The sequence below is a fragment of the Delphinus delphis genome, chromosome 3, assembly GCF_949987515.2.
Source record: "Delphinus delphis chromosome 3, mDelDel1.2, whole genome shotgun sequence".
Taxonomy (NCBI): Eukaryota; Metazoa; Chordata; class Mammalia; order Artiodactyla; family Delphinidae; genus Delphinus; species Delphinus delphis.
The window spans coordinates 142,613,133-142,640,966 of record NC_082685.1 but is presented as its reverse complement, the minus strand read 5'-3'; the positions used below and the strand labels follow the sequence as shown (position 1 = coordinate 142,640,966).

At 38.7% G+C, this 27,834-nt stretch overlaps 1 protein-coding gene across 7 annotated transcripts in view; it reads right to left on the bottom strand.

The window, feature by feature from the left end:
* The window catches only part of CPLANE1 (ciliogenesis and planar polarity effector complex subunit 1), a 130,261-nt gene that overhangs the window by 35,095 nt on the left and 67,332 nt on the right, over window positions 1-27,834 (bottom strand). For 5 of the 7 annotated variants that reach the window (XM_060009574.1, XM_060009579.1, XM_060009576.1 and 2 more), the window contains 8 exons: window positions 27,443-27,547; window positions 25,894-25,965; window positions 24,038-24,147; window positions 23,509-23,704; window positions 22,777-22,884; window positions 18,264-18,514; window positions 13,246-13,333; window positions 1,151-1,300 (listed from right to left, as the gene is read on the bottom strand). In XM_060009574.1, the coding sequence (XP_059865557.1) occupies window positions 1,151-1,300; window positions 13,246-13,333; window positions 18,264-18,514; window positions 22,777-22,884; window positions 23,509-23,704; window positions 24,038-24,147; window positions 25,894-25,965; window positions 27,443-27,547 (1,080 nt within the window). The remainder of the gene's footprint in view (window positions 1-1,150; window positions 1,301-13,245; window positions 13,334-18,263; window positions 18,515-22,776; window positions 22,885-23,508; window positions 23,705-24,037; window positions 24,148-25,893; window positions 25,966-27,442; window positions 27,548-27,834) is intronic. The other 2 variants (XM_060009578.1, XM_060009580.1) reach the window with 1 other exon arrangement.

Here is a 27,834-nt window from a genome sequence, read left to right as displayed (position 1 = left end):
CTCAGAATTTACCAATGATTCCCAAGTACAAAATGGAGTTTAGACTTCTCAGATACAGCTAGAACCCACTAAAGCCTCTTTAACCTCATTTCTCAATTCTCTCCCCACCCATAAGAGGGAAGAGGAAAGATACTGGTAACCAAGAACCTATAGGAATCAAACAGATTCTCAGCTAATTGCTCTCTATATAGTACCTAATCTTCTCAACAACTCTATGAAGTAAAAATGATTATACCCATGTGATGATGACTGAAATACAAAGAGAATCTAGAAAGAACTTAGAGAAAAAAATTACAAAGTTTAAACCAGCTTCTTAATAGCTTTTGTTTAAATAACAGCAATGTCATTTAAAAATAGCATTTCTTAACTGATTATATTAAGTTAATAATGGTAATAAAACATACTGTAAACATTCAGTAGAATCATCATTATTGACCATAAATATCTGAGGACAAAAAAAATATTTAAAGCCACTGTTAGTGGTCCAACTGTGATATTTAGTATGCCCTGCTATTTACCCACTGCGCCACCAGGGAAGTCCCTAGTATGCCCTGCTATTTATATGACACAAAGTATTCGTCAGGACCAAGGGACAGCATTTTGAATTGCCAGCTCCAAATGAAATGGAATGAACTGTGGCACTGAACTTGTCTAAGGCTCAATATCCTCAACTGTAAAATGGGGATAATAATGGTAGCTACGTCACAGGTCAGGCTTACACCAGGGTCAATGCATGTAAAACAACAATGTCTGGCACATGGCAGAGGCTCAATAAATTACAGCTATTATTATTGTTTCCAAATCAAAACTCTCATAATTGACAGAGTTGGAATTTCTTAATTTTTATAAAACTCAAATATTATAGTGTTATAGTATAATATACCAGTATAATGGTATAATACTTCAGTTGCTATGTATTTAACATTAATAAGTTACACAGAGATATGACACATGTTTGCAGTGTATCTTATGAAGGTGACAAGATGACGTAGCTCTTCACGTGAATAGCACAATTCTTAACATCCCTTCCCCGAAACTTATAAGTATTGCCAAACGGCTTCACGAATCCTTCACAATTATATTCCTAGTAAGTACTCTTCAGTACGAGTATTGGAAAATAAGAGTAAATGAAAAAAGTTAAGAACGATACCAGGAGAAGTCAAATTCTGGTCACTGGAAAGGCTGACAGCTGAATCGGCAGAAGGAAACACACAGGTTTTCTGACTAGGATGAGTTTCCGTTACTGAAATCTGTTCGTTGTCCCTTTGATCTTCTTTATTCGTATGAGTCAGGAAATGCACTATCCATAGTAATATATTACAATTAAAAGAAAACAGCAGAAAAAAATCACATGGGAAAGACATAGCACTTAGCTAACACTTCCACATGGCAACAGACACATTAGAAGTTTACAACATATTATTCTGATAGCTTTCTATTTACCCCATAATAAAATAATTTAATACAATATTTAAAATTTAAATTCCCTCATGGTTAAAAAAAAACAAAAAACTATTAAAGTTACTATCAACTTCAGATTGAGCTACAGTGGATAGGCCCATGCCCTGTTATAAAACAAAGGAGAAATGCTAAATTTAAAAAAACAAAACAAAACAGTTTCATACACAACCAAGACCTGTAAATAAAGAAATCTTCTGGTGCCATAAAAGCAAAAGGAATTCAAAGCTGGGCAATAAATGGACAATGATGCTGGCAGAGTCCACGGAGGAACAGGAGACGTGGTTTCTGCAGATTGCAGTGAGGGGAACTGAGCTACCTTCCTATGGCTCAGAGTGCTGAAGGACAGTTCTGTCCATAAAATGCAGGTAAGAGGGCTTCCCTGGTGGCACAGTGGTTGAGAATCCGCCTGCCAACACAGGGGACATGGGTTCGAGCCCTGGTCTGGGAAGATTCCACATGCCGTGGGGCAACTAAGCCTGTGCGCCACAACTACTGAGCCTGCACTCTAGAGTCTGAGAGCCACAACTACTGAAGCCCATGAGCCTAGAGCCCGTGCTCCGCAACAAGAGAAGCCACTGCAATGAGAAGCCCGCGCACCACAACGAAGAGTAGCCCCCGCTCTCTGCACTAGAGAGAAACCCACGCGCAGCAACGAAGACCCAACGCAGCCAAAAACAAATAAAATTTTTTAAAAAATGCAGATAAGAAAAACTCTGCCCTAAAAAAGCAGCAAAGAAGTTTTCTATCTCCATGGATAGTGGACGGGAGAAAAATAAAAGTCAACTCTGAGAAATAGAACCCCCTGTCTTGCTACAGGCAAATGTGGGATCTGAATTTATACTATCTATGTAGTACAGCAACTCCAAGCCAAAAAAATATATATATAAACTTGTCCCCATTTTTTTATACTTCAGTAACAGCAAGAAGTAAATATAAAACCACTCCAGGGCTTCCCTGGTGGTGCAGTGGTTGAGAGTCCACTGCCGATGCAGGGGACACGGGTTCGTGCCCCGGTGCGGGAGGATCCCACATGCCACAGAGTGGCTGGGCCCGTGAGCCATGACCGCTGAGCCTGCGCGTCCAGAGCCTGTGCTCCACAATGGGAGAGGCCACAGTGGTGAGAGGCCCGCATACTGCACAAAAAAAAAAAAAAAAAAAAAACACTCCAAAGAAAAACATATACAACCTAGCAGAACCACCCCCTACAAAATAAGCTCATGATAAAAAATTAAAACTCACACAAAGAAACAAGCAACCCTGAGGACAGTATATAGATTTGACAATCAAGAATATGCACACAAGAAATAAAATAATCTGAAAGGGCATAAAATATTACTAAAATAATTAAATTGATGAAAGAAGGTATAGAAACCACAATAAAAGAACAGGACAGAGTACATCCAAAGAACAGATAGATTTGAAAAAGAAACAAAACTTCTAGACATTAAGAATGCAGTCACCAAAATTAAAATCCTACAGCAAAGACAACACAGCAGAAGAGAGAATTCGTAAACTAAGAGAGAGAGATCTGAGGAAACATCCTGAGCACATCACTGAGAGATTAAAAAGGTGGAAATTAAGAAGTGATTAAAAGACAAGAAATAGACTGAAAAGTTCCAACATACCTCTAACAAGTGTTTTAGAAAACAGAACAGAAAGAATGGGAAGGAAGCAATACTCCAAAAGAAACCAGATGAAAAATTCCCAGTGTTAAATCTGTAAATTAAAGAATCATTCCTCCCAGGCTGGTTCCCTGTCCTCCAAAGCCCCCTCCAGGTAGCGTGGGTACTGAGGGCGTAGGAGGGAGACCCGGGGAGATCAGGAGAGGCAGGCGGGAGAGGCCCTCCGGGACCGGAGGAGTAGAAGAGGAGAGGAGGGCGTTTGCCCTGCCCACTTGAGGCCAGACAACCTGCTGGGCTCCCAGGTGAGGTCCCCCACCCTCTGAGACCAGGGGTGGGGGGCACATCTGGGCCCCTTCTGTTCCTGGAGCCTAGCCCCACCCTCCCATAGCCCCCAGGGCCTTTTCCAGTCCTGTGGGTCCTGAGCTTTGGCCCCGCCCACCACCTAAACCTCACCCTTGCTTAGGACCCACCCTCCACAGCCAAGGCCTTTTCCCTGTTGTTGTTGTTTTTTTTCTTTTCTTTTCTTTTTCCCTCTTTTCCCTCCTTCTCTTTTTCACTATTGTGTACTGTTGTACCTTCTGATTGTTGATTCAACTATATTTTTATTTTTATATTCTTTCTAACATATCTGTTAGTTTCCTAGTCTATTTTTTACTTTGTTATTGTTCTCTCATTTTTTTTTTTTTTTTTTTTGCCACCACATGCGGCTTGTGGGATCTTGGTTCATGAGCAGGAGGTCAGACTGAAGCTCCTGCGGTGGGAGCTCTGTGTCGGAACCACTGGACTAACAGAGAACCTCAGAATATTCATTGGAGTGAGGTCTCACGGAGGTCCTCATCTCAGCACCAACACCCAGCTCTACCCAACAGCCTATAAACTCCAGTGTTGGAAGCCTCAGGCCAAACAACCAGTTAGACAGGAACACAATCCCACTTATTAAAAAAAAAAATGAGACGGCAAAAAGATATGTCACAGATGAAGGAGCAAGGTAAAAACCTACAACACCAAATAAATGAAGAGGAAATAGGCAATCTACCTGTAAAAGAATTCAGAGTAATGATAGTAAAGATGATCCAGAATCTGGAAGTAGAATGGAGGCACGGATTGAGAAAATACAAGAAATGTTTAACAGAGATCTAGAAGATCTAAAGAACAAACAAACACAGATGAACAACAAAATAACTGAAATGAAAAATACATTAGAAGGAGTCAATAAAAGAATAACTGAGGCAGAAGCACGAGTAAGTGAGCTGGAAGACAGAATGGTGGAAATAACTGCCAAGGAGCAGAATAAAGAAAAAAAAATGAAAAGAATTGAAAACACCCTCAGAGACCTCTGGGACAACACTAAACGCACCAACATTCTAATTATAGGGGTCCCAGAAGAAGAAGGGAAAAGGAAGGGTCTGAGAAAACATCTGAAGAGATTATAGTCAAAAAGTTCCCTAACATGGGAAAGGAAATAGTCACCCAAGTCCAGGAAGCCCAGAGAGTCCCATACAGCATTAACCCTAGGAAAAACACAACAAGACACACATTACTCAAACTAACAAAAATAAAATTCAAAGAAAATATATTAAAAGCAGCAAGGGAAAAACAAAAAATAACATATAAAGGAATCCCCATAAAGTTATCAGCTGATTTTTCAGCAGAAACTCTGCAGGTCAGAAGGGAGCAGCAGGATATACTTAACATGATGAAAGACAAAAACCTGCAACCAAGATTACTCTACACATTAAGGATCTCATTCAGATTTGAGGGAGAAATCAAAAACTTTTCAGACAAGCAAAAGCTAAGAGAATTCAGCACCACGAAACCAGCTTTACAACAAATGCTAAAGAAACTTCTCTAGGTGGGAAACGCAAGAGAAGAAAAAGACCCACAAAAACAAACCCAAAACAATTAAGAAAATGGTAACAGGAAGATACACATGGGTAATAACCTTGAATGTAAATGGATTAAATGCCCCAACCAAAAGACACAGACTGGCTGAATGGATACAAAAACAAAACCCATATATATGCTGTCTACAAGAGACCCACTTCAGACCTAGGGACACCTATGGACTGAGGTGAAGGGATGGAAAAAGATATTCCATACAAATGGAAATCAAAAGAAAGCTGGAGTAGCAATACTCGTATCCAATAAAATAGACTTTAAAATAAAGACTATTACAAGAGACAAAGAAGGACACTACATAATGATCAAAGGATCAATCCAAGAAGATATAACAATTATAAATGTTTATGCACCCAAAATAGGAGCACCTCACTACATAAGGCAAATGCTAACAACCATGAAAGGAAAAATTGACAGTAACACAATAATAGAAGGGGACTTTAACACACCACTTAAACCATAACACACCACTTAAACCAATGGACAGATCATCAAAAATAAATAAATAAGGAAACACAAGCTTTAAGTGACACAAAAGACCAGATAGATTTAATTGATATTTATAGAACATTCCACCCAAAAGTGGCAGAATACACTTGATCTTCTCAAGTGCACATGGAACATTCTCCAAGACAGATCACACCTTGGGTCACAAATCAAGTCTCGGTAAATTTAAGAAAATTGAAATCATACCAAGCATCTTTTCTGACCACAACGCTATGATATTGCAAATGAATTACAGGGAAAAAAACTGTAAAAAACACAAATATATGGAGGCTAAAGAGCGCGCTACTAAATAACCAAGAGATCACTGAAGAAATCAACGAAGAAATAAAACAATACATACAAACAAATGACAATGAAAACACGATGACCCAAAAACCAATGGGAGGCAGCAAAAGCAGTTCCAAGAGGGAAGTTTACAGCAATTCAATCTCACCTTAAGAAACAAGAAAAATCTCAAATGAACAATCTAACCCTACACTTAACTAGAGAAAGAAGAACAAAGAAAACCCAAACTCAGTAGAAGGAAGTAAATCATAAAAATCAGAGCAGAAATAAATGAAATAAAAACAAAGAAAACAATAGCAAAGATCAATAAAACTAAAAGCTGCTTCTTTGAGAAGATAAACAAAATTGATAAACCCGTATCCAGACTCAACAAGAAAAAAAGGGAGAGGATGCAAATCGATAAAATTAGAAATGAAAAAGGAGAAATCACAACAGACAACTCAGAAATACAAAGGAATATAAGAGACTACCAGAAACAACTGTATGTCAATAAAATGGACAACCACGAAGAAATGGACAAATTCTTGGAAAGCTACAATTTTCCAAGGCTGAACCAGGAAGAATTAGAAAATATAAACAGACCTATCATAAGTAATGAAATTGAAACTGTAATTAAAAATCTTCCAACAAACAAAAGTCCAGGACTAGATGGCTTCACAGGCGAATTCTATCAAACATTTACAGAAGGGGCTTCCCTGGTGGCGCAGTGGTTGAGAGTCCGCCTGCCGATGCAGGGGACACGGGTTTGTGCCCCGGTCTGGGAAGATCCCACATGCCGTGGAGAGGCTGGGCCCATGAGCCATGGCCGCTGAGCCTGCACGTCCGGAGCCTGTGCCCCGCAATGGGAGAGGCCACAACAGTTGGAGGCCCGCGTACCGCAAAAAAAAAAAAAAAACATTTACAGAAGAGCTAACATCAATCCTTTTCAAACTCTTGAAAAAAACTGCAGAGGAAGAAACACTCCCAAATTCATTATACGAAGCCACCATCATCCTGATACCAAAACCAGAAAAAGATACCACAAAATAAGAAAATTATAGACCAATATCACTGATGAACATAGATGCAAAACTCCTGAACAAAAAACTAGCAAACAGAATCCAACAGCACATTAAAAGGATCATACACCATGATCAAGTAGGATTTATCCCACAGATGCAAGGATTCTGCAATATATGCAAATCAATCAATGTGATGAAACCACATTAACAAATTAAGGAATAAAAACCATAAGATCAACTCAATAGATGCAGAAAAAGCTCCTGACAAAATTCAACACTCACTTATGATAAAAACTTTCCAGAAAGCGGGCACTGGGGGAACCTACCTCAACATAATAAAGGCCATATATGACAAACCCACAGAAAACATCATACTCAATGGTGAAAAACTGAAAGCATTTCCACTAAGATCAGGAACAAGACAAGGATTTCTGCTCTCACCACTTCTTTTCTTTTTTTTTTTTTTGCGGTACATGGGCGTCTCACTGTTGTGGCCTCTCCCGTTGCGGAGCACAGGCTCTGGACGCGCAGGCTCAGCAGCCATGGCTCACGGGCCCAGCTGCTCTGCGGCATGTGGGATCTGCCCCAATCGGGGCACGAACCCATGTCCCCTGCAACGGCAGGCGGACTCTCAACCACTGCGTCACCAGGGAAGCCCCTCTCACCACTTTTATTCAACATAGTTTTGGAAGTCCTAGCTACGGCAATCAGAGAAGAAAAAGAAATAAAGGGAATACAAATTGGAAAAGAAGAAGTAAAACTGTCATTGTTTGTGGATGACATGATACTACACATAGAAAATCCTAAAGATGCCACCAGAACCTACTAGAACTAATCAATGAATTTGGTAAGGTTGCAGGATACAACATTAATGCACAGAAATCTCTGGCATTCCTATACACCAACAACGAAATATCAGAAAGAGAAATTAAGGAAACAATCCCATTTACCATCACAACAAAAAGAATGAAATATCTAGGAATAAACCTGCCTAAGGAGGCGAAAGACCTGTACTCAGAAAACTACAGAACACGGATGAAAGAAATCAAAGACGAAATAAATAGATGGAGGGATATACCATGTTCTTGGATTGGAAGAATCAATATTGTGAAAATGACTATACTACCCAAAGCAATCTACAGATTCAATGCAATCCCTATCAAACTGCCAATGGCATTCTTCACAGAATTAGAACAAAAAATTTTACAATTCGTATGGAAACACAAAAGACCCCAAATAGGCAAAGCAATCTTGAGAAAGAAAAACGGAGTTGGAGGAATCAGGCTCCCCGACTTCAAACTATACCACAGAGCTACAGTAATCAAGACAGTATGGTACTGGCACAAAAACAGAAATATAGATCAATGGTACAGGATAGAATGCCCAGAGATAAACCAATGCACATATGGTCACCTAATTTATGACAAGGGAGGCAAGAACATACAATGGAGAAAGGACAGCCTCTTTAATAAGTGGTGCTGGGAAAACTGGACGGCTGCATGTAAAAGAATGAAATTAGAACACTCCCTACACCATACACAAAAATAAACTCCAAATGGATTAAGACTGAAATGTAAGACCAGACACTATAAAACTCTTAGAGGAAAACATAGGAAAAACACTCTTTGACATAAATCGCAGCATGATTCTTTTGACCCACCTCCTAGAGTAACAGAAATAAAAACAAACAAAAAAATCCAAATGGGACCTAATTAAGCTTAAAAGCTTTTGCACAGCAAAGGAAACCATAAACAAGACAAAAAGACAACCCTCAGAATGGGGGAAAATATTTGCAAATGAAACAACAAAGGATTAATCTCCAAAATATACAAACAGCTCATGGAGATCAATACCAAGATAACAAACAATCCAATTAAAAAATGGGTGGAAGACCTAAATAGACATTTCACCAAGAAAGACATAGAGATGGCCAAGAGGCACAGGGGAAGATTCTCAACATCACTAATTATTAGAGAAATACAAATCAAAACTACAATGAGGTATCACCTCATGCCTGTCAGAATGGCTATTATCAAAAAGTCTAGAAACAATAAATGCTGGAAATGGTGTGGTGAAAAGGGAACCCTCCTGCACTGCTGGTGGGAATGTAAATTGATACAACCACTATGGAAAACAGTATGGAGGTTCCTTAAAAAACTAAAAATAGAACTACCATATGACCCAGCAATCTCACTACTGGGCATATACCTTGAAAATACCATAATTAAAAGAGAGACATGTACCACAATGTTCACTGCAGCACTATTCACAATAGCTAGGACATGGAACAAACCTAAATGTCCATCCACAGATGAACGGATAAAGAAGATGTGGCACATATGTACAATGGAACATTACTCAGCCATAAAAAGAAACAAAATTGAGTTATTTGTAGTAAGGTGGATGGACCTAGAGTCTGTCATATAAAGTGAAGTACGTCAGAAAGAGAAAAACAAATACCGTATTCTAACGCATATATGTGGAATCTAAAAAAAAAAAAACAATGGTACTGATGAACCTAGTTTCAGGGTGGGAATAAAGATGTAGACATAGAGAATGGACTTGAGGACTCGGGGTGGGAGGGGGAAGTTGGGCAAAGTGAGAGTAGCATCGACATATATACACTACCGAATGTAAAATAGTTAGCTAGTGGGAAGCAGCCGCCATAGCACAGGGAGATCAGCTCGGTGCTTTGCGATGACCTAGAGGGGTGGGATAGGGAGGATGCGAGGGAGGCTCAAGAGGGAGGGGATATGGGACATGTGTATGCATATGGCTGATTCGCTTTGGTGTACAACAGAAACTAACACAGTATTGTGAAGCAATTATCCTCCAATAAGGATCTATTAAAAAAATAAAAGAATCATTCCTACTCCCATATAGTATAAATAAAAAGAAATATACACCTAGACAAACTGTATCAAAAATGCAAAATAAACCAAACATAAAGAGGAAAACTTTAAAAGGAATAAGAGATAAAAAACAGCAATTAGACAGCACATAGGTATTATAAACTCAGCAATTAGAGATGTCAGTGGAAAATGGAATAATATCTTTACAATGCTGAGGGAAATAAGCATCAACCTAGAATTCTGTACTTAGCTATAAGCCATCACTCACAAATTGTAGTAAAATTAAAACTATTTTCAAAGACTGGGAGAACTTGCTACTAACAGACTCTAGTTGAAAGAACTAATAAAGGAAGGAAGAAGAGAACAATCCTCGAAGAAGTGGATGCCAGAAGCAATAATGGCACAGAACAGAAAATGCCAGAGTGCATATCAGGCAATAAGGACAAGTATTATTTGATGAAACTTCTGTTTTGGTTTCATATATTTATTGTTTACATATGTACACTATTCAATTTACAACTTTTTTTAAAAGAGAAGCAACTGAGGGGAAAGAAACTGGCAAACATGCTGATAAATTCAAATTAGTATTTACTTAAAAAAATACAAGACAGTGCAGTGGTTAAGAATCCACCTGCCAATGCAGGGGACACGGGTTCAAGCCCTGGTCCGGGAAGATCCCACATGCCACAGAGCAACTAAGCCCATGCACCACAACTACTGAGCCTGCGCTCTAGAGCCCACGAGCCACAACTACTGAGCCCGCGAGCCACAACTACTGAAGCCTGCGTGCCTAGAGCCCATGCTCTGCAACAAGAGAAGCCACCACAATGAGAAGCCTGCACACGGCAACAAAGAGTAGCCCCAGCTCGCCACATCTAGAGAAAGCCCAGGCGCAGCAACAAAGACCCAACCTACCCAAAAATAAATAAATTAAAAACAAAAAAAATGTTTAACAACAACAACAGCAAAAATACAAGACAAAGGAGACTAAGTGGGTGGGTTAAAAACAAGGTAGAACAAAAATACTAGAAAACATTATCAGAGAAAATGTGAAAAGGCATATCAGTGTTAAAAGTCTAAAGTCCTTATACTGTTTGGGAGGTAAATATATTCATCTCAACACTCAACTCTGAATGTTGAAAACTGAAGAATAATCACTAGGAGATTAAAAATAGAATGCATTATTTCTAAACAAATAGGGAAACAGAGAATATAGAAAACTCAATACAAGAGACGGAAAGAAAGGACAGAAAGTAAAGAAAAAATAAGGAGTAAATAGGAAGCACAAAATAAGATAATAGAAATAAGCACAAATATATCAGTAATCACAGTAAATGGAAACTGATTATACTTGATGATTAAAACACAAATTATGTAGTTATTTAAAAGAATGAAATCTAGCTGTATGCTGGACACAGCTATAACATAATCACTCAGTTTGAAAGTAAAGGGATGTCTAATGTACAGGAAATACAGGGAACAGAGGAACATGTTAAACGACACCACAGAGATTCAATTAGTAAATTATAGATTCCAAAAAATACTTAAGGACAAACAACGAGGTTTCTTCAACAAATAAACTAGAAGGGAAAAAGAGAGATAAAGGAGTAACACAGAAGTTAAAGGAAACTTTTACGCCATCAACCAGCTGCCATGTATATGGACTCCAACTAGACCAAATAAACTATTTTTTAAAATGAGGCAACTGGCAATAGTTGAACACTAATTAGATACATGACAGTATCAAGACTTTTTAAAAAAGAAATGACAATACTATTATTTTTTCAAAGGAGACCTTATCTTTTAGAGATACATATAAAATATTTATGGATAAAATAATGTGCTGTCTGGAATTTGCTTTAAAATAATTCAGGAAAAGGTAGAAGAGTGGGTGGGATTGGCCATGAGTTTGTAATTGTTAAAGGTGATTGTTGGGTACATGAAGGTCAATTATACTATTCTGTCTGCTATTGAAATATGCTTGAAATTTTCCATTAAAATTTTTTAAAAATAAAAAGTACTAAAAAAGATATACTAGGCAAAAGAAAGCAGGAATGGACATATTAATATTAGACAAAATTGACTTTTGAGTCTAAAAAGCATTACTGCGAATAAAGAGCGTCATTAATGATAAAAGGGACAAAATTCAACAAAAATAATCATCATGAACTATATTCATTTTATAGCATAGCCTCAGCTACATAAATAAACATTTAACAGAATTATAAAGAGAAATAAATAATTCCACAATCATTGTGGGTAATTTTTAATGCACCCTTCTGAACAGTATAATTTAGAAGTCTGACTATTATATATGTGTGTGTGACTACATATATGAATTTATTTATTTATTTGTTTGTTTGGCTGTGCCGGGTCTTAGTTGCACCATGTGGGATCTTTGTTGCCGTGTGCGGGATCTTCGTTGAGGCATGCAGGATCTTTAGTTGCGACATGTAGGATCTTTAGTTGCAGCATGTGCGCTCTTAGTTGTAGCATGCGGGATCTAGTTCCCTGACCAGGGATTGAACACGGGCCCTCTGAATTGGGAGTGCAGAGTCTTAACAACTGGACCATCAGGGAAGTCCCCATATATGAAATTTTATGTAGGATTTTATGTAGGAGATGTGTGTGTGTATATATATAAACCAACATAAAACGCTTATTCTTTTCAAATAAACATAGAATATTTACAAAAACTGACTGTATATACTGAGGGAAATTTTAACAAATATCTAAGAATGACATTATTAAATACTCATCTAATCACAATACAATGAAAATGGAAATAAATTACAAAAATATAGCCCAAGCCCCACAATATTTGGAAGCTAAAAACTCCTTTTATGAGCTAAAGAAGAAACCTTAATATAAACTGCTAACTATTTCAATCTGAACACCACCAAAAGATGTAACATATCAACACTCTTATCTGGGTCCTTTCAGAAACATGTTCAGCCTCAAATGCATTTATTAGAAAAAATAAAAAAAGAAAGAATGAAGTTAGGAAAACTCCAACATGGTAAGGCCCCAAAAGCAGAAAAAATAATAAAGCTAGGAGTAGAAATTTATGAAAAAGAAAATTAAGAAACAATAGAGAGAATCAATGAACTAAAACCTGTTTTTTGGCAAAATGCATTAAACTGCTGACAAGACTCAATGAGAGAATGTAGATATAAACAACTATAGTTACAGTAGAAATTTATTTAAATAACTACCCTAATTCCATTCATTCAGTAAGAAACGAAAAAACTTAATACTTCACCATTGCTGTGTCATTTAACCTGAACCTCAAATTCTAGCTCAGCTGATGACCACAGACAAACAAGCACCTCAGCACAAAGCTCTGTGAGACCCTCAGCAGTGTGTGGCCGCGGATGTGGAGTGACAGAAACTAAGGTCCAGCCCACAGTGTCCACCTCTGGTTCAAACGCCAGGGGAGGGTACAGCGTTGGGCTTCTCGGAAAAAACACTGGCCTGAGGTGGAAGCCCTCATCTAAAAATGAGGGGACGGATGGCTTCAGCTCCCATAAGAAAACTATTCCCAGTTCTGGCACACCAAAAAGAAATACTTATTCTTTCAAAGAAAGGCTTCAGTCCCACCCCTGACCCCTCACAAACCTTCTTCAGGAATGTTAATGGTTTTTGACGGCAGTGTTTTTTCAGATTCAGGGCCAGAAGACAGCTCAATGTGATCTACAGGTTCAACCTGTAGAAAAACATGCACAACAAAATAACTGCTACAAATTTTATGGTTTGATAATTTCAAAATATCATAAACGATTTTATGTAGGTTTTACACATTTGTATTCATGCAACAAATGAAAGAATAGGATTAAATCCAATATGAGCTAAATGGTGAGAACTGATGAAGAGGAGTAAATTTTTACTTATTTTGTATCTTAACCGATTTAACCTTTTAGAGGTTCAGGAAAATTGCATTATAAATTTTACAATGGGGAGGAATGATAACTACCATCTAGACAAAACTTTTCTTCTTTTTACATAGTTCACCTTTATTTTATTTATTTATTTTTTATTGAAGTATAGCTGACTTACAATGTTATACTAGTTTCAGGTGTATAACACAGTAATTCAATATTTTTATACACTACACACCATACAAAGTTATACAATATTATTGACTATTTGCCCTGTGCTGTACATTACATCATCATGACTTATTTTTTTAAAAAATAAATGGTAGTTTGTACCTCTTAATCCCCTTTACCTATTCGGCCCATCTCCCATCCACCTCCCCTCTGGCAACCACTGGTTTGTTCTCTGTATATATGAGTCTGTTTCTGTTTTATATGTTTATTTGTTTTGTGTTTTAGACAGTCTCTTCAACAAATGATGTTGGGAAAACTGGACAGCTACATTTAAAAGAATGAAACCATTTTCATAGACCATTTTCTTACACCATACACAAAAATAAACTCAAACTGGATTAAAGACTTATACATAAGACCTGAAACCATAAAACTCCTAGAAGAAAACAGGCAGTACGCTCTTTGACATTGGTCTTAGTGATATATTTTTTGGATCTGTCTCCCCAGGCAAGTGCAAGAAAGCAAAAATAAACAGAGACTACATCAAATTAAAAAGCTTTTGCACAGTGAAGGAAACCAACAACAAAACAGAAAGGCAACCTACAGACTGGGAGAAAATATTTGCAAATACTATCTCCAATAAGAGATTAATATGTAAAATATTTAAAGAACTCATACAACTCAATATCAAAAAAACAAACAATCCAATTTAAAAATGAGCAGAGGACATGAACAGACATTTTTCCAAAGACAACATACAGATGGTCAACAGGCACATGAAAAGATGCTCAACATCACTAATCATCAAGGAAATGCAAATCAAAACCACAATGAGATCAAAGAGACAAGTATTGACAAGGATGTGGAGAAAAGGGAAACCTTGTGCACTGCTGGTGGGAATGTAAATTAGTGCAGCCACTATGAAAAACAGTATGGAGGTTCTTCAAAAAAATAAAAATAGATCTAACATACAATCCAGCAATTCCACTTTGGGGTATTTATCTGAAGAAAACAAAACCTTTCATTTTAAAGATGAGAAAGAGAAATTCAGTGACTTGCAAATCCACAACATGGACTTGAACCCGTATCTTTAAAGCATGTAGTTGGTGTGTCCACGGTGTCCCTCAGCCTCTTCCAGACCTACAAGCTGTTTTCTTAAACTAAAATGGGCAAGTAAAAATCTTTGTATTTATGTGTGCATTATAATAGGGTGAGAACATTTTAAGCCAATATGCCAAACCTTTCATTTAAATCAATTCTATTTCCTTCAAAGTAGTCACCTCGGAAGAATAGAGTTTGATCAACCATTTTTAGAACTCTTCTTTTGAAATTGTCTCCCAAGCTCGTACCACAATTACTAATAACTGTTCCATTAGTAAGTCTTTATTATATGAACATGATTTTATTTCTGTCAGAATCTAAAAATGAGAGCACGGAGACAGCCATTAAATAAAGTTATCAATTGCCTGCATGCACCAAGCAAAAGACATAATCCCTACCTTCCAGTTTGGAAAGGCTTGGCTGAGAGGGGACCTGTATCAGAACTTGCGGGAACTTTCAAAAAATACAAGTGTGTGACCTACGCCCTCCTCCTTGCAAAGTCACTCCCCTTCCTCTCTCTCCGCCCCACGCCTTTCAATAGGGCTGGCATGTATATTTTGAAGAAGCATCCCAAGTGATCTTGACATGCACAGCTGGTCCTTTTATCTAATGACCCAGATCTGTGGAAATTCTTCTTGAAATTCCTCCTCTGGCTTGCTTTCTCCTAAGCATCTTCCCTCCCTCAGATTATCTTCTTAAGCTTTGTTGTTGAATCCCCATCCTTAAAAGTTAGTGCACCCACAGAATTCTGATCTTAACCCACTTTTTCCTTACTCAACATGCTCTCTCTGGGTGAGTGCCCTCACTATTGTAATTTGAACTTTCTCCTAACTGATGACTCTAAAATCTGTACCATCACCCCGGATCTAGCTCCTGAGCTCCAGAAGCATCAACAGATATCCAAATGCCTACTAATCTCACAGCACCTCAAATTTCACGTGGCCCTCACTGAAATCTCTGTCTTACTCCTCCCAAAAGACACACACTTCCTCTACCCTAGTTTAGAAAATGACTCCAACATTCACCCAGGCTGGAAATCTGGAGTCTACTGTGAATCTCTGCATTATTCTTCACCTTCCCACAGCCACTCAACCTCTGAATCCTGCTACATCCTCCCTCCATCCCCAGTGCCAAAGTTCAGGTTATTATTATTTCTTGGCTTGGTACTATTCACCAGATCCCAAACACCAATCAATAGACCTGATATAGGGCTTCCCTGGTGGGGCAGTGGTTGAGAGTCCGCCTGCCGATGCAGGGGACACGGGTTCGTGCCCAGGTCTGGGAAGATCCCACATGCTGTGGAGCGGCTAGGCCCGTGAGCCATGGCCGCTGAGCCTGCGCGTCCGGAGCCTGTGCTCTGCAGCGGGAGAGGCCAAAACAGTAAGAGGCCCGCGTACCGCCCAAAAAAAAAAAAAAAAAAATAGACCTGATATAGAGCTAACTGATTAAGAATCATTTATGAAACTTGTTAATAATACAGATTCCTGGGCTCTAACCCAGACCTACCTAAAATCAGAATTTCATAGGTATGGGGCCCATGAGTTTGCACTTCTGACAGTTCCCAAGTTGATTCTAACAAACAGCTAGCCTAGAACTACTGTGACCCAACCAATCTCCCTGTTCCTAGTCTCTTCCTCTCCATTCTATTCACCACATGGCTGCCAGAGTGTCTGATCATATCATTTCAGTGCTTAAAATTCCTCAGTGGTTCCCTATTGCCTGCTTATAGAATAAAATCCTACTCTCTTGGCACAGCAAACAACACTTTCCATCCTTCCCTATCTGCCCTACCTACCTCTCCTGCCAGGCATCTTAAAGCCCAGTCCCATCAACTGCTACCTTCCGCTAACATTGATGTAGTTCCCCAAATACTCTATGCCATTCTGCTTTTGCTCACGATGTTTTCATCAGCCCCTGCTCATCGAACTGATGAATATCAATTCATTATCAGTTCAAGAATCACCTCTACGAAGCCTTCTCTGGTGCCATAGCTTCACTTACCTATACAGTCACAACAGGCCATATGTACCTGTGTGTCCTTACAGCACCCTGTTCACATGTATTTTTGGTGCATACATCTATCTTCTTTTATTAGATTCTAAGCTCCTTGAGAGTAGGGACTATGCCTTATTTACTTTCCTATTCCCAGAACTTAGCACAGGACCTAGCATGTGGTAGAAGGTCGATAAATGTTTGTTAAAGGAACGAATGATTCATGGGCTCTGGAGAGAGTGAACAAGCCAGGAACAAGACTAGATTCAGGTGTAAGCAACATATCTGGCTTTAGATACGCTTAATAAACTAGAAGATAAGGGATTTTGAAAGGGATTCCTTGGAATATGGACTTCCAAGGACAACTCTGACACTCAACATTAATTTGGATATAACAGATCTAAACCTGGATTAAAAACAAAAAGGAAACCAACCAACAAAACACCATAATGTCATTACTTAATAGTAGTCCTGAAACTAACACAACATTGCAAATCAACTACACTCCAATAAAAATTTTTAAAAAACCCAGTAGTCCTACTTCATATATTTTTTTCAGTGTAGTTTCACATATGTTTAACCTTAACCTTTTAATAATTGTTAAATGTTTGGATTAAAGAAATGCTGTAAACCTAATAAATTTATCTTTTAAAATATCAACATCTTAGCAACCTAGAATATTTGTTAGACATGTCACTGATGGAATTCGTTTCCTGCAAACCAATTTGCATTTCTCAATATAAGGCTTTAACACATTCAAAATATTTTTACCATTTGTTCGTTAACCTTTATTTTATATAAATTTTATTTCCTAAGAAAAAAGACAGGATGCTTGTGCAAAGTAAGTAATTAACGTTTGAGACTTCCTTCCTATTGGTCTAACTACCATGATATACCAATATACATAAACATCAATCTCTTTATTCTGAATACTTTTTAAAGATACAGAAAACTTCTAAGCACTAGTAATCCCGTTGTATAAAATATCTGAAAGAAACAGAATTCAAAATATAAGGACAACACTGTTTGTAAAGTTATAAAAATCTTGCCGAAGAAAATGATACTCAATTATGAGCAGGGTTTATCTAAAACCACATTCTGGTTTTGTAATTCATATATTTATTTTCCTGGTAGGAAGCAAGAGTTCACTTCTTAAAAGGTTAACGTTTAAGTGGTTCTCAACTGGGAGTGATTTTTTCTCCCAGGGGACATTTGGCAATGCCTGGAGACATTTTTGATTATTATAGCTGAGGGGAATGCTACTAACAGCTAGTGGGTCAAGACCAGGGATGCTAATTATCTTACAATGCATGGGACAAACTCCCACAACAAAGAAATATCTGGCCCAAATGTCAACAATGCTGAGGTTGAGAAACCCTAGCCTAAAGAAACCAAATTTCCCATTATTTTGAAAAATCAAGAGTCTAAAATTATATCACACTACAAATTTAATAAGTAGGTAACAAACAAAAAACTAAAATAAAGACAGTCTACCTTAATACAATGTCGGTCTAGCATGATACGTCTCGGGTAATTCTGCTCTATGTTTTCAGCAATGTTCTGTATTGCTAACAGCTGTTCATCAATTTTCTGAAGCTTTGAGGTGAGATGCTCTAGCCGGCGAGCTGCAGAGCTTGGTGCAGGACGAGTGGCAGAGACATCCTGTAGTAGTTCCCACAGCGGGTAATCTGAGGCATCTGACTTTGAGCTTGGTTCCTTGAATCGAAGATCTGGCTTCGGAGTATCTAAATATTAATAAAGGTAATATCAGAATTGACTACAATTAAAACAGAAGTAGGGGTTTCCCTGGTGGCGCAGTGGTTGAGAGTCCACCTGCCAATGCAGGGGACGCGGGTTCGTGCCCCGGTCCGGGAGGGTCCCACATGCCACGGAGCGGCTGGGCCCGTGGGCCATGGCCGCTGGGCCTGCACGTCTGGAGCCTGTGCTCCGCAGCGGGAGAGGCCACAAAAATGAGAGGCCCGTGTACCGCAAATAAATAAATAAATAAATAACTTGAGTTCAATAACAAAAAAAATCATAGAATAAATTTTTTTAAAACGAAAAAAAAAAACCAACCAAAAAACAGAAGCAGGGCTTCCCTGGTGGCGCAGTGGTTGAGAGTCCACCTGCCAATGCAGGGGACGCGGGTTCGTGCCCCGGTCAGGGAGGATCCCACATACCGTGGAGCGGCTGGGCCCGTGAGCCATGGCCGCTAAGCCTGCGCATCTGGAGCCTGTGCTCCGCAACGGGAGAGGCCACAACAGTGAGAGGCCCGCGTACCCCAAAAAAACCAAAACAACAACAACAACAACAAAAAACAGAAGTAGATGCAGATCTACTTTTTTGAAGACCTCATTTTAAGTCAGCATTAACATTCCCTTCCAGATCAGTTTTAACTTAATATACTTAGAAATACCATTTCAGCTTCTTGACTTCTGAGATTTGTCTTTGTTGTGAGATAAGAATACATAACAGTGTTACCATTACCACAAAGTTCCATATACAATGCAATTTGAATGTTACTTTTATCTTCTGCTACAAAAATACACTTCATCAAAAAGCAACCTTACTATTTTTATGACTTTTTAAAACTCTCCTTGAAAACCAACAATGTCACACAGTAAAACCTAGGTCCAATGTTGGCCATTACTGCTTCTACGTGGGCCCTTAGGCAAACATTAAACCTCCCAAGGCCCATATCAAAGCCAATGACTGACTCTACTCTTAAGCCCAACTGATTGTTGTCACAAATTTAAAACATTTTTGGCTTCTGGGTCTTCTCCTCCCTATCTCGCTCTCCCTTCTCAGTTGTCGTCTTGGTCTTCCCTTCCGCCACCCACTCCTTTTACCCTTCAGTATTTCCAGCGCGCCAGTCTCAGCTCACGTCTCTTCTCACTCAACCCACCCTCTCTGGGTGAGGTCTCAGATGCACTGCTGACTCTCACATCCAAATGGCACTCTTTCTGAGCTCCAGCCCTTAAATCCATCTGTATCCTGGTCATCTCAGTTAGGCTGTCCCCAAAGCATATAAAACCAAACTCATCACTTCAGCCCATTCACCTTGCTCCTTCCCCGATTCCCCAGCTCAGGGAGTAAGCACTATCATTCACCCAGCTTCCCAAGCCAGAGGCCTGAGACACATTCGAGGTTCTTCCTTCCTTCAGTTCCAACGTGACACCAAATATTGAGGATCCACGTACCTATCATCTCCTCATTCCTACTACCAGTGCTTAGCTGAAGCGTTCACAACCAATGGACCCCAAATAGTATCCTTATCTCTAACTTATTTCACTTCTCTCTAGCCCAACTTCCACACAGGCCCTAGAGAGATCTTTTAAAACCCAAATCTGGTATTTTTCCTTTTCCACCTGAAATCCTTCAGCGTTTCTCTAATGCCTTCACCTTAAAAGTTCAAATGTCTCAGTATGAGAGACAATGGCATTGTCTTCCCTTGGCCTGCCTATCCAGCTCATTTCTTGCTATTTCTTTAAAAAACAAAAATTCCAAGCACACTGAACTTTAATTTTCTCACACTCAGCAAGCTCCGTCAAACCTCTGAGTCACTGCACAATCTATTCTCTCCATCTGTATGCACCTTTCCCTCGCTAGATCCTACTTCTAAGATTCCATTTAGGTGGCTCTCCCCTAAATAGCCCCAATCCTCCCCAGATATGGATTAGATGCTATATTTCCCAACAGTCTCATCCTTATCACTGTAACTGCACTTACCATGCTGTATCATAATCATCTCTTTACTTCCCTGCCTTCCTTCCCCCCATATATGAGCCCAAGGACACAGAGCCTGGTATTACTCTCTTCCTCAGTTCCAATATATTGTCCCTAACTTAGTGTTGAGTGAATGAAGAGTTGGTCAAATGAGGATTATGATGCCTGTCCTACCTAACTCATAGAGATTTTGTGAAGATCAAATTATCCAAAAAAATACTCTGAAAACTGTGAATTACTAAACAAATGTTAAGTAGTGATTATACTTCAGTCCCAGTCTAAGGAGAAGCTTCCCATGAGAAGATAAAGGTAAATTCCAGTGTTGGCAATGGCAGTCACATAATCTTTCCCTACCTGTTTTGGCCCTACCCTTTTTTTAGCTTGACCCTCACAGTACTTTGCCACCTATCCTTCTTGTTTCTTGGCATCCTGCAGTATCTCCCTTATTCACGCAGGAAAGAATCTGGTGTGCAAACTTCAAGTAGAATATACAGCAAAAAAGAGATGGATGTGCTCAAAATCTGGAATGACTTACATACATAATGAAACTAGTTTCCCTTCCTATGGAGAAACTGTTCCACTCTCACTGACTAACTGAAAAAAAATCACTTAGGAGGTGATTTAAGATACTGAGTTCCACTGACCCTGCAATGCTCTCCCTCTGCCTAGCAAAGCTCTGCTTGCTGTTACTGATAGTATTCCTGTTGGAGATGGTTTCTAAAATAGTAAGCTACTGTCATTCAAAATGGTGAGGTCTCACTAAAACAGAAATGTATTGTTTGTTTGGCTTTTGCTTTTGTTTTAAATACCTAAGAACCCTGTCCCTCCCTTCTCCCAGCCTTTTCTTATAATACAAATCCCACTCAACTCTACAGTGACTATATTCTGAGTCTTCAAAGTATACTATGTATACCATGACAGAATTTAATTTCACAATATAAAACTCTTCCTTTTAAACTGGCATTTTTAAGTTCTCTTTAGTAATAGCAGAAGGGTCCACTGACATATTTTCATGACCGATCTCCTCAGAGAAGGATCTTCCAAAAGGTTGAATATAGACTTGATCTCACTGATGGAGGAAATTAACCTGTAGCTTATAGTCATTTTAAATGCTGTCCTAAGATATTCTGAGGTCACAGGGAGATCAGTCCAGTTCTAGTTTGTCAGAAGTTCAAAAGTCAAGTTGGTGTGAAAATGAAAGGAAACTAACAGGGTACTTAAGTAGTCACAGGCATTTGGCTAGATGTAACCCTCATGACAACCCTATGAGGTTGTATCCTACAGAGATACAAATGAGGATCAGATAAAGTTAATTACCTGCAAAAAGTCTCCAAGCTATTAAGTAACAGGGCTGAGACTGAAAGCCAGGTCTGTTCTATTTGAATCTACTGATAAAAGCCAAGGTCTTGTCATTTCCCCACACACTTCCCCAGCCTGAAAGACTGTCAGCTTCAGACATCCTCCCTCCACTACCCATGCACCTAGCAGTCCCATGGCAGGGGAGAGAGAGGACAAAGGCTTCAAAATCTGAAATGCTGGTACTTATTGTATACACAGCTGTAATACACATGCTCTAACACATCCTAAGGTGAAGTTTCCCTGCTACCCATCCCTTCCTTGCTCCTCACATCTCCTGAGTGTCTGCTGTTGATGCACAATGAAAAGGCAGTGCTGGACTTTGCACCCAAGCAGCTGATGACCACAAGGATAGGTCCATTCCTCCCAACAGTTGTGGAAGCCAGAAGAGGCATTAGGTCTCTGCTGCAGGAAGTCTGATTACATACTAGATTAATCTAATGATTCGCAGATGTAATAAGTTTAGGTTTTGGAGAAACATTCTTGTAAATCTTGCAAATATTTTACAATAATGCAACCTGATTTATGACTATAAAACTGAATATTTTACTAATAAAGTACTATTGGCTACCAAGCCTGTGTATTTTCTATGTGCTATTCTAGAACTTCCCACCTTCTAAAATATGAGAATTCCTTTTTAATACCAAAACACTCATGAAATTCCACAGGATATTTATTTTTAGCCTCATTATTTGAGAAAAGACATATGCACAAACAGATCTGTAGTTTCCTTGCACAATATCCCTGGGTCCCAAGCTTGGAACCATGACTCTAATCTCATTTACCTATCTGCCCCTACTCTCCTGAGCAAGGGAAAAACCCTTTTTCTGGTTTCCTCTGCAGTGATCAAGTTTTAGTGCTTATTTCTAATATAACGGTAATTCAGAGAAAGGGGAAAGTTATGCTATAAATCTAGGGCATTCACCTTTGTCCTGCTGTATGTCTGATGGTGGAGGTGAGGTGATGCAAGGCTCCTTCACTTCTGGAATGCCTGCTCTCCAGCTTCTTCCATCCAGAAAGGTTGGAGACACTTCTGCAGGTTTAAAAAATAAATCCATAGCAGAATTGCCAGATTCTATCAAGAATACGAAAGGCATAAAAAGATTGATTCTAAACTTATAAACAAGGTATTTAAAAGATTAATAGAACATTTCTAAATGTGAATATAAACATCTAAAATTATGAATTTGGACTTCCCTGGTGGCACAGTGGTTGAGAATCCACCTGCCAATGCAGGGGACATGGGCTCGAGCCCTGGTCCAGGAAGTTCCCACATGCCACGGAGCAACTGGGCCCATGTGCCACAGCTACTTAGCCTGTGCTCTAGAGCCCGCAAGCCACAACTACTGAGCCCACGTGCCTGGAACCCATGCTCCGCAACAAGAGAGACCACTGCAGTGAGAAGCTCACACACTGCAACGAACAGTCGCTCCCGCTCGCCACAACTAGAGGAGGCCCGTACGTAGCAACAAAGATCCAACACAGCCAAAAATAAATAAATAAATCAATACATACGTTTATTAAAAAAATAAATAAAATAAAATTACAGTGGCTTTGGAGGAGGAGAGCTAAGAGACATAAGTAGGGGTAACAATGCTATATTAAAGAATTTTTCAAAATGTTTTAAATTTATTTTAAAAGTAGAAAAAATTATTACCTTGACTCTTAAAATTGTGCAGGGGAAGAGCATTAGTAACTGAAGTTGCCATGTAATGTAATTCTGCAGAAGATGGGACTTCTAGACGATCGCTTTGCTGTTTGATACTATTATCATCTGAAGGCTTTTCTCTAACAGGTAATTTGTGTAGATCATCAGCTTCAATGTCAATCACATTTATGTAAGTGTGCCCAATCTGAACCAAAACACACAAAATCAAAGAGGGTTACATTCTTTTTACTTATAGTACGGCCACTCTACCCTACCCCTGCCCCAAAAAGGTTTAATTCTCAAGGCAAGAAGAGCTTATATAAGCCTAACTTAGGGCAAACTTCAGGAAGTATGTGTGATGGTTTTGGTTTACAGTATTTGGGGGCACAATATTTAAATTTTAAACTAATTTTTGACCTTTCCAACAAATCTATGTAGATGAGATTTTTGGCCTCATTTCACCTACACAACTGAATAATGCAGATGACCATAATAAAATTTAGCACAAAGGTATTATTAAAACTTCCAAATTTAGTACCGTTTCACTTGCTGAAGGTGACAGAGGTTCCTCTGGTATTTCAGTGGAAAGTTTGAGATTCAGATATACATCTGGTGCCAAAAGTTGAGGAACATTGAAAGATTCATGTTCTAAAAATAAGAAAAATCAGGATAGTAAAAAAATCTGTAAATAGCTCTATGTCATTAACTTGGTAAGAAAAAGTTAGCAACAAACAACATTAAAGACATTTGTTGGACGGACTTCCCTGGTGGCGCAGTGGTTAAGAATCCACCTGCCAATGCAGGGAACACGGGTTCAATCCCTGGTCCAGGAAGATCCCACATGCTGCGGAGCAACTAAGCCCGTGCGCCACAATTACTGAGCCTGTGCTGTAGAGTCTGCGAGCCACAACTACTGAGCATGCATACCACAACTACTGAAGCCCGCGCACCCTAGAGCCTGCGTGCCACAACTACTGAGCCCACACACTGCAGCTACTGACACCCGCGTGCTCTAGGGCCCGTGCTCTGCAACAAGAGAAGCCACCGCAGTGAGAAGGCTGCACACCACAACAAAAAGTAGCCCCTGCTCGCTGCAACTAGAGAAAGCCTGCGCACAGCAACGAAGACCCAACGCAACCAAAAAAAAAAAAAAAAGGATATTTGTTGAAAATCTAAGTAGAAGTTTCATAGGTATAAATAAATTAAAGCAAACTGTATTCTATTCTAAGGGCAAATTACTCTAGAATAATTCAGAATTGATGCATATTGACTATTGCTTTTCTCATATGAATGGCTCACAAGAATAATGAAATATCTAAGTCATACCAAGAACATGCTATAATTTCATTTTTCAATTTCAGATATATTAAGTCAGTTTTGCTTGTTTAAAATTTCAATAAAACCAGGCTTTAGGAAATTAATCATAACTAATTTATTTTTTTACTTTCCACACTGTTTCTTGTTGCTTGTTCGCTTGTTTAACCAGCTTTATTGAGATGTAATTCACCTCCTTTAAAAATGTACAATTCAGTAGTTCTTAGTATATATAAAGACCATAGTTAAATTTTACCACTTAAAATGTTTAATATCTTAATTTTACAAAAGTCATTAGCTTCTTATTCAAAACAATATAGAAGCCTGTCACAATAAGTCAGCAGTCTAACCCTGTGCCTTTTGTCCTACAACTCTAATCTTATTTCCTAGCATTGTATTTTTTTTCCCTAGCATTGCATTTTTAATAGAACATTACTTTCAAATTTCACAAGCAAAATATAACTCGTTGCAATACTGAGTACTGGAAACTTGGCACCAAGGCTTGAATTTAAACCACATGACAACCAAAAAACTAGAAAAAAAGGGCTTCTCTGGTGGCACAGTGGTTAAGAATCCACCTGCCAATGCAGGGGACACAGAAAGGTTCGAGCCCTGGTCCAGGAAGATCCCCCTATGCCGTGGAGCAACTAAGCCCATGCGCCACAACTGCTGAGCCTGTGCTCTAGAGCCCACAAGCCACAACTACTGAGCCCACGTGCTACAACAACTGAAGCCCGCGTGCCAAGAGCCCATGCTCTGCAACAAGAGAAGCCACCGCAATGAGAACCCGATGCACTGCAATGAAGAGTAGCCCCTGCTTGCCGCAACTAGAGAAAGCCGGTGTGCAGCAACGAAGACCCAATGCAGCCAAAAATAAATGAATAAAATAAATAAATGTTTTAAAAAACTAGAAAAAAAGAAAGTGAAAATACTTAAATTCTCATTCTATCTCTATTAAATCAATTGATTGGTTTAACTGCTTTTTTTTATGGGGGTCGGTAACTCCTGTTTCGGCCGTCATGCAGACATAACCTTTAACTAGTCATGGTGTTCTCAGAAAAAAAAAGAAAGAAATCACACCTGATGAGGAAGAAATGATTTGCTGATTTTTATGACATTCAGAAACAACTTCTTGAGAAGCAGCATCTTTATCTTGTATTCAATTAGGAGATTTGGGACAAAAAGAGAAAACAGAAAAAGGATTTCACAAGCACAGAAAAAATTAAATATACAAGTGCAGATTTTTATATATTGTGTATAAAACGTGGTAGAAAAGTAGACAGCTTAAGAATTTAATTTTTTAATTAATATGATAATTTTAGATTTTATTACTATTTATATCCTGGGCCTGATCACCTGAATGAATAACAAACTTCTAGCAAATAGGCTGCTGACTTTAGAAGACTACAGAGCAGTCAAGTACCTCCTAGGCTTTCTCAAAGATACATTTAAGAATGTTTCTCAAATGCGCACTCACCATTTGCATCAAAAAAATCTTATTAAAAAAAAACTTGTACATGTTCAACCTCATTCAGAAAGAAATAAAAATTAAAATAACAGTTAGAGGCCTTTTTCTTTAATCTACTGGATTGGTAAAGGGTAAAAGAGTTAGCTAAATCATAGTGATGAACGACGACAACAAAAAAGGCTCTATGCAAGAAGTTACTCACTGAAGCATCATTCATAGGAGAAAAATACTGGAAACCACCTAATACATTCATTCATTACGTTAATGAAGAAGTCTGTCAGGCAAAATTCCAAAAAGTAGCTTCTCCAACATTTATTTCCTCTATTTTTGGACACAGTTACATATATTCTTCCCACACTAAACCCAATCTAGTCCTTCTCTTCCTAACTCAACTTCAGTAGCCACGGCTTCAGGCCTCTCAATCTTAGGCATAAAATTCTAGTAAAGTCAGTTATGGCACAGAGAACCCAAATTCAAAATATTATTTCTACCAGGACTTCCCTGGAGGTCCAGTGGTTAAGACTCCACTCTTCCAATGCAGTGGGTGCAGTTCAATCCTTGGTCAGGGAACTAAGATCCTACATGCCGCATGGCGCAGCCAAAAAATAAAAAATTTTAGAATATATATTATTTCTACTGATTTAGGATGTAGTCCGTGGCATTTTTAAACAAATATCTATTACGTTTTAATGAAGTTACCATAAATTCAATTTAAAATTTAATTTTAGTTTAAAATGTGTAAAGTATATACCAGGGCTGAGGACAAGAAGCTGGGATGAGTAACTAATATCACATAATTTTATTCATTTATTTTTTACTTAAATACTTATTTATTTGGCTGCGCTGGGTCTTAGTTGCGGCATGCCGAATCTTCATTGCCATGTGCGGGACCTTTAGTGACAGCATGCAGGATCTTTAGTTGAGGAATGAGGGATCTTTAGTTGTGGCATGCAGGATCTCTCAGTTGAGGCATTCGGGATTTAGTTCCATGACCAGGGATTGAACACAGGCCCCCTGCACTGGTAGCGTGGACCACCAGGGAAGTCCCTATCACATAATTTTAAATTCCCTTTAAATCACTGTTTTGAAAAAAAAGTTGAGATATATTAAATATTGCAAAATGTAATGAATTTTAAAAATTAAAGTGAAATAGCATTTTACCTGGGTCTGTATTTGTACTTGCATCCTGACATCCTTTAACTTTCTTTTTTACAGAGGCCATGAAATGCAATCCAGCTGATGTATTAACATTATCCTGGAGTTTTTCTTAAATATAACAACAAAACATTGGAAGCAATCATTGAGAAGCCAATATATTACCAGGAGCCCAGAAGCAGAGTACCTAACTCAAGGGAGGTGAGGAATTCAGTGTCAAGATGTTACCAAAATGGACTTTCTGAGTGAAGTGGTATCTAAGTTGATCCTCACAGGCAGCTCAGTAGAATTAAAACCAAAATTGTGAAGGACTCTGTATGCCCAGGCTAGAAACCTATTCTTCTGACTGATGAAGATCCAGTAGAAGTTGTTGAACAGGGAAATGATATGGTCAGACT